We start from the raw sequence: 10944 nt of genomic DNA, 5'->3' as shown, positions 1-10944 counted from the left end.
GGGCCTAAGCCAGCAGGTGGTCATTCCCCGAGGGGTCCCAGACTGGGAGAGGGCACAGGCCGGGCTGAGGGACCCTCCCGAGTGCACAAATTTTTGTGCACGGGGCCTCTAGTATTAAATAAAGGGGAGAAGCTACAAGTCTCTCCTCCAGGACACAGCTCAGGCTCAGAGAGGGGTGGCACTAACCACCACAACCTGTGAGCCACACTAGAAGGACAAAAGGCCCCAGAGAGGAACCAATCTTCACAACAAACTTCGCCAGGGTTACTGAAAAGCCTGGCAACAACCTAATTATGGGAAACCTCATACAAAGATTAGTAACATTTGTCAGTGTGTACGGTGCTTGCACACATGGCCACCATCATTCCCCTCCCTGTCCACATGCTTCTTTGCAAAGTGACTGCAGTTCTTCCCATTAAAAGGTAGAGTCTATTTCTCCTCCCCTGGTATCTGGCCTGGCCAATGACTTGCTTTGGCCAACAGTGTGGCAGAAGCCAAGCTGAGCCACTCCCAGCTCAGGCCTCCAAGAGGCTTCAAAGTCTTCCCTCTCCCTTGTGGACCCTGCCGCTACCACGTGAACAAGCCCTGTGGCCCACTGGAGGGTGAGACACGTGGCCAGGCTCTCCTGCACCCCAGCTGCTGCTAACCAACTACTCGACAGGTGAGGGAGGCCCCTCAGCTGACCCACCAGTGACTGCGGACACATGAGTGAGTCCAGCAAAGATCAGCCGAGCCTGGCCCAGATGGGCCACCATAAACTGCTGACCCACAGACTCACAGGCAATTATGAATGGTTGCTGTGTTAAGACACTAGGTTCAGAGTGGTCTCCAATGCAACGACATAAAATAACTTACACGTGGGACATCTTCATGTCACGCACATTCATTACTCCATGGACCCACCCGACAAGCCCTTTGGAGTCCCCACAGTGGTCAGCTCCGACGACACCCAGCAAGGTCAGCGTTAAGGGCTGACCGCTGCTCTCAATCTGCCTGGGTGTGACAATCCCTGGGCCTGTCTGCCTCATGCACGCCATCAGGGCTTAGGAGGGGTGCGTGGGTGTTTATCCTACCGGTTTACCGTGTTTGTGAGACAACCTATAGCATCTCGGGGAGCAGGGTTTGCCCAGCTCCGTTCTTGGAAGAACACTGTGTAATTCCCAGCAGGCTGTGGTTTTAGAGAAGGCGCCTGCCCAGGAGGCCCGACCAGGGAAGTCCACGGCCCTGAGTCACACACGGGCAAGTCAGCGATAAAAATGAAAAAGAGAGTGAGTGAGTTTCTGGCTCTTGCCAAAACCATGCAACCCCAGTGCCAATGCATCCACCGGAGAAGCCAACCGCCCTGCTGCCCACTGTGCCTTGGTCATTGGTGTGAGAAGCAGGAGGGCACGTGGGCCCCAGCAGAGGCCTCACCGGTCCCATCCGGAGTGCTGCGGACGAAGGAGGGCAGCATCTTCACCACGGCCTTATCGTTGGTCTTCTTCTTCAGCCCCATCTCCATCTCGGTCCGCATCCTCTTCTTCACCTCCAGCAGCATCTCCCTGGTGAGGCGGAAGTGCGCCAGGGTCTCCTCTATCTGCCGGTGCTGCTCAGCCAGGCGGTAGGCCACCGCGGTCACCATGGCCGCCCCCTTGCCGCTGCCACTCTCCGAGAGGAGGAAACGCACGTCGCAGTCAGGCACCAGGCGCCTCAGGGTCTTGTGGAAACGTCGAGAATATCTGGAGGGGAGGGGGGCGCGGAGGGGGCACAAGAGCTGAACTGAGCCATCTCTCAGGAACCTCCTGTACCCCTCTCTTTCTTTTCTCACGCTTTAATTCCATTTTCTACGCTTGCTCTTCTCATTATACAAGTCATACACACCCACTGCAGAAAAGTTAAACGCGGACAAGCGGAAAAGAAAGACAAAATCACTCATAGTCACACACAACAAGGAGAGGATTCTCATTATTACAGGAGCATCGGATACGGAAATTCAGGGTCCACAGAGGATTCTGTCCTCCACCACGACAAGAGGAGAGACAGCATAGTGCTCAGAGCCCAGAGCTGGCGTGTCACACGGGGAGAGAGCCTGCGTGAGCCCCGGCACTTCCCCATCGCGGGCCTGCGCCGGACATGGAGTTCAGAGGATGACAGTGCCTGGCTGCCAGCGATGTGCGGGAACTAAAGGCGTTCATGAAACGCTTAGATCGGTGACTGGCATGAGGACGAGGGCTGGATGGTCACTCCTGCTTTTATGTCCACGTGGTCCTTTCCCCCACCCCGGGTCTGGGCATTTTCAGTGGCTAGAAGAGGACTTGAGGACAGGACTCGCTGGGACACAGAACTTCCTCGGAGTCTGTGTCTGTTGTAAGTGGGGAAGGCTGCCTGCCAAAGGAAACAGGGAAGCGGGAACCCTGAAAACTAACAGTGGTCAACTCCAGGGGCGGGGTTAAAAACGACTTCTGTGCTCTATGTGACTTTTGTAATTATCTCCAGTGTCTAGACCAGCCGTGGGCAAACTACGGCCCGCGGGCCGGATCCGCCCGTTTGAAATGAATAAAACTAAAAAAAAAAAAAAAGACCGTACCCTTTTATGTAATGATGTTTACTTTGAATTTATATTAGTTCACACAAACACTCCATCCATGCTTTTGTTCCGGCCCTCCGGTCCAGTTTAAGAACCCATTGTGGCCCTCGATTCAAAAAGTTTGCCCACCCCTGGTCTAGACCGAATATATGTTCCTTCTAAGATAAGAAACACTTAACCTGCCAGGGCCGGTTTGGCTCAGTGGATAGAGCGTCGGCCTGCGGACTGAAGGGTCCCGGGTTCGATTCCGGTCAGGGGCATGTGCCTGGGTTGCGGGCACATCCCCGGTGGGAGATGTGCAGGAGGCAGCTGATCGATGTTTCTCTCTCATCGATGTTTCTAACTCTCTATCTCTCTCCCTTCCTCTCTGTAAAAAATCAATAAAATTTATTAAAAAAAAAAAAAAAAGAAACACTTAACCACAGTTATTTTTTAACCCTCTGTACGCCATAAGCGTCTATAGACGCAATTGAATTCGAAATAGCGGGGCGTGCGGGGATGGTCTCCATTGCAGACACGTGGCAGTTCACTGGTTAAATGCGATGTTGCAAGTGAAGAGTTCTGGAGATGGCTGGCTGGTGGCAGCAGCTCCACAGCGTGACTGTACTTCATGCTGCTGAACTGTACACTCAACACTGGTTAAGAGAGTGAGTTATATGTGTTTTTACCACAATTTAAAAAGCTTTATAAATCTCACGTTGCAAATCTCTAAGCTTTCTTGTCAAAAAATTTGCTAAGAAATCCTCTCCAACTCCCCACCAAGATGGCTCGTTTCAATGTCAAAAATGCACAAAGACTTGAAAAATACAAAGAAGTAAAACGATGACCCTACAGGTGATAATATCTAACTTGCTCAAAGCCTATCCCCAGCACCACGTACCTCCTTCCGTGTAAGCCAGCCTCCACTTCACTGGCACTAGAACTGGGTGTGAAGGTGAGCATCTACCTGCGGGGCCCTTCACCTGCACATCACGTCCCGTGGGAAAAGCACCTTCGATTCCGCACAGAAGTCATGGGCTAGAGAGTCATCGTTCAAACTCCGAATAAAGACTTAGACTTCACCTTCGGCCTTTTAAAAGGGGAAAGCCATGTTCTTAGTGGCCACCAAGGCTGAGGTGTCCTACAGATAAGGAGGCAGCCCGGGGCCGAGGCCCTCATCCTCCGTGGGGACCGCTTCCAACCTACATCTCCCTCTGGCTCTCAGAGGCAAAGTGTCAGCACGTTGCCCGTTTAAAAAGGTAACGTCTGCGGGACTTTCACAGGAGCTTCTACATCAGGAATGTAGACGCTGCACCTAAGGCCCAAGTGTCCGTGAGGATCAAGGTCCCTGATGACATGAGGACAGGCAGGAGAACTGAAGATGCAGACACATCCCACCCGGCGTCCCTGGCAGCTGCAGGAATCACTAACAAAGCTCACGAAATGAGAGAGACGACAGTGCCGGGCAGAAGCAACACCAGCGAGAAATGGCTGAGGGCCGGATACTTCCCAAGTGGGCGACCCTGACCTTTCTGGCCAGAACCAAGCATTGTCTTATCCGCCAAAAAAACCCTCCTACTGGGTGCAAAAGCCCGACCTCTGGAGCAGGTCCTTAGCCCAGACGGGTACTGATGCCAATGACAGCAAAGGGCAGACTCACTGTGGGTGCATCTTGTAAAGAGACCCGTCGACACCAACCGTGGTCCGCAGCCTGGGGATGCCCTTGTTATCTCGGAGGCGATTCAAGATGGCGCCCAGCGCTGCAGCCACCAGGTTGGCAGAGCGGAACGAGACGATGGTGCACACGTGCTGGACGGCAACGCAGTCGACATCGGACGGCTCCACTCCCAGGCGGGTCAGGATGTCTTTGGCATTGCTGAGGCCTTCCTTATTCCTGTGAAATGAGAGGGCCTCTTGTGAGTGAGGGACCTCGCCGGGCAGCGCAGAGCACGGAGGGCCCAGGGTCCTGGGAAGGTGCCCGCCATTCCCCGGGGTGTGCAGCATGGTGCGAAGACAGAAGGAGCGTGAAAAGGGGTTCCTCCACAAGAAACACCAGTCAGGCTATGAAAAATGGTGCTCTGCTGGGTGATGACATGCACATGGGAGAAGTGGAGAGGCGAGATCACAGGGCCGCTGAACAGGTGGACAGACAGCTGCTCCCTCCCCAGGGCTCGGAGTCAGGGGCCCGGGAGAGTCGCCCGGTCTCCCAGTCTGTGAGCTGCTGCTCCCACATTCTACCTCGATGCTTTCCAATCAAATTGTCACTTTCTGCACACCCGCTTTGTATAGCTATTGTTGAAGTCGTTCCAAGGTACTTTACAGTTTTGTTACCATTATAGATGGTGTCTTTTTATATCTATAATAATAAAAGTGTGATATGCTAATTAGACCGGACGTGCTTCAGGACGAAGCCGGGGCTGCAAGGCAAGCCCGGGTCCCGGGTGCCTGCTGGCAGCCCGAGGGAAGCCCGGGTCCCCGGTGCCAGAGGGAAGCCAATGCCGGCAGCTGGAGGAAGGAAGGCCTACTCTTGCACAAATTTCAGTATCAGGCCTCTAGAATGTGTGTGTGTGTGTGTATTTTTCCCCCCTTTAATGTACCATAGCAAAGTCAGATGTTAACAATGGGAAAACTGCATGAGGGATTGTGGAAGCATTCTGTACTAGCCTTGCAATTTTTCTGTAAATCCAAAATTATTCTAAAATAAAAGATTTATTTTAAACATACACCGGTATACCTATTTTCATTATTGCCAATATATAGAAATACAATTGACTTTTGTATCTTCTCTCCAGACACCTTCCTAACCTCTCCAGTTACCCTAGTCACTTGCCTAACTATGTCTCAGTGTTTCATACAGACAATTACCATCTACAAATTATGACAATTCTACCTCCTCTTTTTTTTATTCTTATGCTTGTAATTTCTTTTTCTTTTTCTCTTTCTTATTCTTTTATCTATTATTGTTGGTGTCAATCCTCACCTGAGGATATTTTTCCATTGATTTTTAGAGAGAGTGGAAGGGAGGGGAAGAGACAGAGAAAGAGAAACATCGATGTGAGACAGACATGGGCCGGGATCAAGCCTGAAACCCAGCTATGTTGCCCTTGACTGTAATCGAACCTGCGGCCCTTCAGTCTGAGGGCCAACACTCCATCCACTGAGCCACGGCGGCCGGGCTCTCTTATTCTTTAAACAGTAGCCAAGACTCCAGGCAACGCTGAACAAAAACGGGTTGATACTGTCTTGCTCCTGACTTTAAAGAGAATGCTTCTAACATCTGCCCTTGCAGAATGCCTTTAATAGGCATTTTTAAGAAAGTCTTTATTACAATATACAGGTTTTCTTGAGCTAGAGTTCAAGTGGGTTTTTGTTTCTTGGTCACCAAAAAGCCAACACGAGACACAGGCCGAGAGGAAGGCAGGCATTTCCTGACTTTGTCAGTGAGTCTGAAGACAAGCCATGAGCATCCTGTCCCTCCCCTCCCAGCAGCTGACCAGGAGACCTGAAGGACAGTTGGCTGGAAACAGTCCCAAGCTCTCTGCTTGTGGTAGCTCAGCACCAATCCCGCCTCGGCCAAACACCAGTACTTCCTGTGGCAGAACAGCAGGCCCAGACAGACTCCTTTCCACTTCCATCAGCCTCCTTCCCACAAAGACAGCTCACGCGCATCTCCTCTGCGGAGCCGGAGCTATGAAGCACTGGCTCTCTGCGTTTCCAGGACCACAGCAGGGGTTCCTCATGTTGAGGCCAAGAGGTAGCAGCCAGGGTGCTGGCTGGACTCTGTTCTTCTGTGTCTATCTGTCCTGTCTCACGTGTTAACCAATGTTTCTCAAACTTGAGCCAGGGAACACATCTTCTGACTGCTAACCAAAGTGAGCTGGGTTTTCTTTAATATGATAAGACACTGTAAACCCCTAAAGAGAGGATAAATATGCAGTATTTCCCCACCTTATTGGCCACAGAACCCTTTCTTCAAGGAACACCTTACTATCTTGAGTTGCTACAGTTCCGTGGAACATAGTCTGGAGAAGGTTCTGATATCCCAAGGAGGAATTCCAAATCCAGGCCCTGGGCTCGGTCAACTCCTTGTTCACCACTAGGATCACCTCTAATCTCACCCTTTTGTGGGGGAAGGGGAGAGAAAAGGGGGCTGCTTCTGTAACTATTTCATCCATGAAGCATATGCTGCTGAGTAGGACATTCTTTTTCTTAAAAAAACCTTTTTATTGATTTCAGAGAGAGGAAGGGAGAGGGAGAGAGGAATAGAAACATAATTGATGAGAGAATCATTGATCAGCTGCCTCTTGCACACCCTCTACTGGGGATCAAGCCCACAACCCGGGCATGTGCCCTGACCGGGAATCGAACTGTGACCTCCTGGTTCACGGGTCGATGCTCAACCACGGAGCCACGCCGGCCGGGCTACCATCCTTTAATGAGCTGACACCAGGTACCTGCAGGGAGACCCGCCCAGGTGGGACAGCTAAGAGAGGAGAGATGGACCAGGAAGCCCTGGCGCTCTTGAGGGAGAAGCCCACCAAACCAGGACTCACGCGGTAACAAGGGACCTGTGGCTCTTCGGCCCCCACGGCCCCCAGAGAGCCTCAGAGACAGCACCTACCTTTCAATGGCTGACACGTCACTGGTGGTAAACTTCCCTCTGGTGAGCAGCTCTGGGGTGATCCGCCCTTCAAATAAAAGGCCCTCCTTGGCCATCTTGACCAGGATCAGTCGAACCAGCTCCCCCAGGTACATGCCACTGATCATCTTCTCAAACCTGCAGAAGAAGAGCACCCAGGCACTCGTTAGGCCCTTCCGACGTACCCGCCACTGGGCAACTCAGGGGAGTGGGACAGACACAGGAGATGCAGACCCATCCCTCACCAGCTCGCAGCCTCGCTGGCAGGCAAGACCACACACGTGTGAATAAGCAACAGGGGGATGCCCGGGGGTCATCTAGACCCCACACCCATGCCCAGGGTGGTCAACCGGAGGCAAGCATCCCAGGGGCAGGCAGAGAGGACTTAGCAGAAACATTAGGACTTAGAAATGAGCAGAATATGCTCATCTCTTACAGAACTTGATGCTATACTTTAAAAAAGTTTTTTTAAATTTATTTCAGAGAGGGTGAGGGAGAGATAGAAACATCAATGATAAGAGAGCATCGCTGACTGGCTGCCTCCTGCACACCCCACACTGGGGATCGAACCCGCAACCCTGGGCATGTGCCCTGACCGGGAATTGAACCGTGACCTCCTGGTTCACAGGTCGATGCTCAACCACTGAGCCACACCAGCCAGGCTGATGCTGTACTTTTAAATGGCTTTTCATCCTCATCACTCTCTCGGAGAGATGGCCCAGGCCTGTGGGAAGGAGGTGGCCAGGGAGCATTCTCTCTGTTTCCCACTCAGAGGGTAAATGTCTTCTCGGAGGGGATGCTGGGTAGATGACGGGGCTGAGCTGCAGCCATTCCCACGGGACCCCTGTCACTGTCACTCCCTGGCATTCAAGGTCTCCCTCTCCAGCCAAAAGGACCAAGAAGACTCTGCTTTGAGGAACCCACTTCTCCCCTACTGACCTCACCCTCTACTCCAGGGCATCTCACTGCTCTGGCCACATTCAGCCACAGGCCAATACAGAGTGAACCCCCCTCTCGCCTCCCCTGGGAGGCGTGGACTCTGTAACTGCAGCAGCCCAGTGCTGCATGAAAGAGACTGCTGAAAATGGGGGTTCAGTGCCATGACGAGGGGCCGGGAGAAAGCCCTGAGCTGAACAGATCAGAGAGGCAGGTCCATGCCCGGGCGGCTGGCCTGTCCTCCGAGAGCCCAGCTGGCATGCCCAGCACTGGCTGTGACACAGCAAAACAACCTGTTCCATTCAGAGGCGGGCCCGGAAGCCAAGGATGCCGCTGGACCTGAGCCCCGGCCCGCCCTCATCCGTCAACACGGGCACCGAGAACACCGTTCTCATTGTTCCTGCTCCTGACAGGACCAGACAGGACCGCCCCGGCCACGCTGTGCGGAGGATCCCTGGCAGGAGAGAGCCTTTCTGAGTCCTACATGCCCGCCTGCCACCCCAAGGACCTATTGGAACGGCCTCTGTGCGACCCTGAGCTTGCAGGAGCCAGTGCAGGCTCCACAGCTGGGTATCTCCCCAAAGGAGTGGCAGACGGTGCAAATCTGATGGGCTTTTCGCTTTGTGGGCACCGGGCTTTCTGCCCCTTTCGGCTCCCACCCAAATCTCGTGCTAAATGTCCTGAGGCACACAGATGACTAGAGCGGAAAGGTGGGGGGCACTCACAGCTGCTTCCCCGGGTTGAGAGACCCCCGGTCTATCTCGCGGTCGAACTCCGTGCGGATGTCTTCCAGGGTCCCGTCGTCCCCAAAGGCCCCCCACTCGGTGTTGATGCACATCCTCCCCTCGTCGCCTTCCACCAGGTCGATGTGCCTCAGCTCCTCCATGTAGCACGCGTTGGTGCCGGTGCCTTGGAGAGAGACGAGAGCAGAAGCTGTGACCACACACCAAGTCACAGAGAGGCGGCGGTGCCTTCTGGACACACCGGCCGAAGGCAGGGACGAGGAAACGGGAGACGTTACCGATGATGAGGCCGACTTCACAATGCTGGTCGTCGTAGCCACAGGTCATCATGGTCCCCACCGTGTCATTCACCACAGCCACGATGTTGGCATCATAATCCTGGGGACAGATAACAGGACGTCACCGTCCACCCACACATGGGGGCAGAGGTCACAACCTTAAAGAGAAAGAGGCCTAGCCAGTTTTTTCCTGTGGTTAGAGCATTGGCCTACGAACGGGAGGGTCCCGGGTTCGATTCCAGTCAAGGGCACGTATCTCGGGTGCAGGCTCAATCCCGGCCCTGGTTGGAGTGCATGCAGGAGGCAACCAATGGATGTGTCTCTCTCATAACCATGTTTCTCTCTCTCTGTCTCTCCCCTCCCTTCCATTCTCTTAAAAAAAAAATGGAAGACAATATCCTTGGATGAGGATTAACCAAAAAAACAAAAAAAGAGAGTGGTTTTCATAACTGCTGTTGCTCCTGGAGGAGGGGCCACTTTCATCCTGCTGGCACTCCCATTAACTGGACCCAGTGCGGTGATTAAATTATAGAAACTGCACCGTCCCCTTGATTATCTGGCTGAAGATTCTTTTCCGTGTGGATTTTATACACAGAGCCACAGCCCTCTGCCAGTCACCCCACTACATCCAGTGCTGGCTGCCCTGCTTCCCACCACACAGGCTGCACCTGCTCACATGGTTCCCTGCACGGCCCAGCCCTCCTCTGTCAGGAGGCGGCCTCCCTTGCCTCAAAGAGCTCTGTGTCAAACCACCCCACCTTCTGACTGAGCCCCGCACCACCTGCTTCTTCCTGGGCCTTCAGGACCTCTCACGTGATGCCTCAGGCCATGCACTATGCCTCCCCCACTCCCAAAAGGGTGGTTTTAGAACACAGATTTCTCCCCCACACCCCCCCCCCACCTCCGTGTGGCCAAGGCAGGTGGCCTAGAGAGAAGTTACCCCACGTTTCTTGATGGCTTTGTTAAGCAGCTTCACCACATCCGCTCCCTCCACTCCGCTCGCTTTAAATCGCTTTGTCCAGGTGATCAGAATGCCCTGCAAAGGAGAGCAGATGGGGTTGGACACAGAAGGCTGGGAGGCCCCCAGCACCCCAGGCCCTTGGGGAGACTGCTCAGGACAGTGACAAAGCAGACGCCCAGAGGGACCAAGTAGCTGGCTCCAGACACACTGGGTAACAGGACCAGACTGTCCCATTTCCTGTTCACCCTTCCACCCGGTGGATACCTCTGGTGGCAGCCGCCACCGCGGTGTTACAACTGGACGTCAACTGCCCAGCCAGGCGTCCTTTAAAAAGGGGATAAGGGAAATCCAGTTATTACTGGATCACCCTTCCACAGCCCCAAGGAAAGAAAACCAGAGCCAAACTGAGAAGAGAAAATCCTACGATAGCTCTTGGCGAATGAGCGTTGAAGAGGCAGGTGCTGGAGATTTAAGGAAAATGTGGACTGTATGCATATAATTTATGTCTCTTTCCCAACTTCGGAACTTAACTCCCATTTGAAAGCAACGACCCCACTATTTCTACAATATGACCCATTTCTGTGTGTATATTCATGGAGAAACCTTAAGAAGGATAAACATCCAGTGGTTATTTCCTTGGGAACGTGGAATGGTAGGAATTTTACTTTTTGCTTTACCTCTTCATATTACTTCAATAGTTTTACAAATTGCTTTTGTATTTAAAAAAAAAATCAGATACTAGAAAAGAAAAATGACTGTTCCATTTGACTGTTTTTCTCTGAATGGAGAAAATCACTAAGTAACGTGGCAGGGTTGGGAAGAGCTGCTGTTCAGGCCCTCCA

The 10944-nt window shown here is 52.9% G+C and overlaps 1 protein-coding gene across 3 annotated transcripts in view; it reads right to left on the bottom strand.

Annotated features, from left to right (window-relative positions):
* Positions 1 to 10944, bottom strand: part of HK1 (hexokinase 1) — a 66569-nt gene that overhangs the window by 15412 nt on the left and 40213 nt on the right. For all 3 annotated transcript variants that reach the window (XM_014548177.1, XM_014548178.1, XM_005876823.2), the window contains exons 5-10: positions 10082 to 10177; positions 9142 to 9241; positions 8846 to 9029; positions 7167 to 7322; positions 4206 to 4439; positions 1414 to 1718 (exon numbers count right to left, since the gene is read on the bottom strand). In XM_014548177.1, the coding sequence (XP_014403663.1) occupies positions 1414 to 1718; positions 4206 to 4439; positions 7167 to 7322; positions 8846 to 9029; positions 9142 to 9241; positions 10082 to 10177 (1075 nt within the window). The remainder of the gene's footprint in view (positions 1 to 1413; positions 1719 to 4205; positions 4440 to 7166; positions 7323 to 8845; positions 9030 to 9141; positions 9242 to 10081; positions 10178 to 10944) is intronic.

This window comes from Myotis brandtii, unplaced genomic scaffold, assembly GCF_000412655.1.
Source record: "Myotis brandtii unplaced genomic scaffold, ASM41265v1 scaffold499, whole genome shotgun sequence".
In the NCBI taxonomy this organism is placed as follows: domain Eukaryota; kingdom Metazoa; phylum Chordata; class Mammalia; order Chiroptera; family Vespertilionidae; genus Myotis; species Myotis brandtii.
Note: the sequence above shows the minus strand (reverse complement) of the source record. Positions and strands in the feature narration are given on the sequence as shown.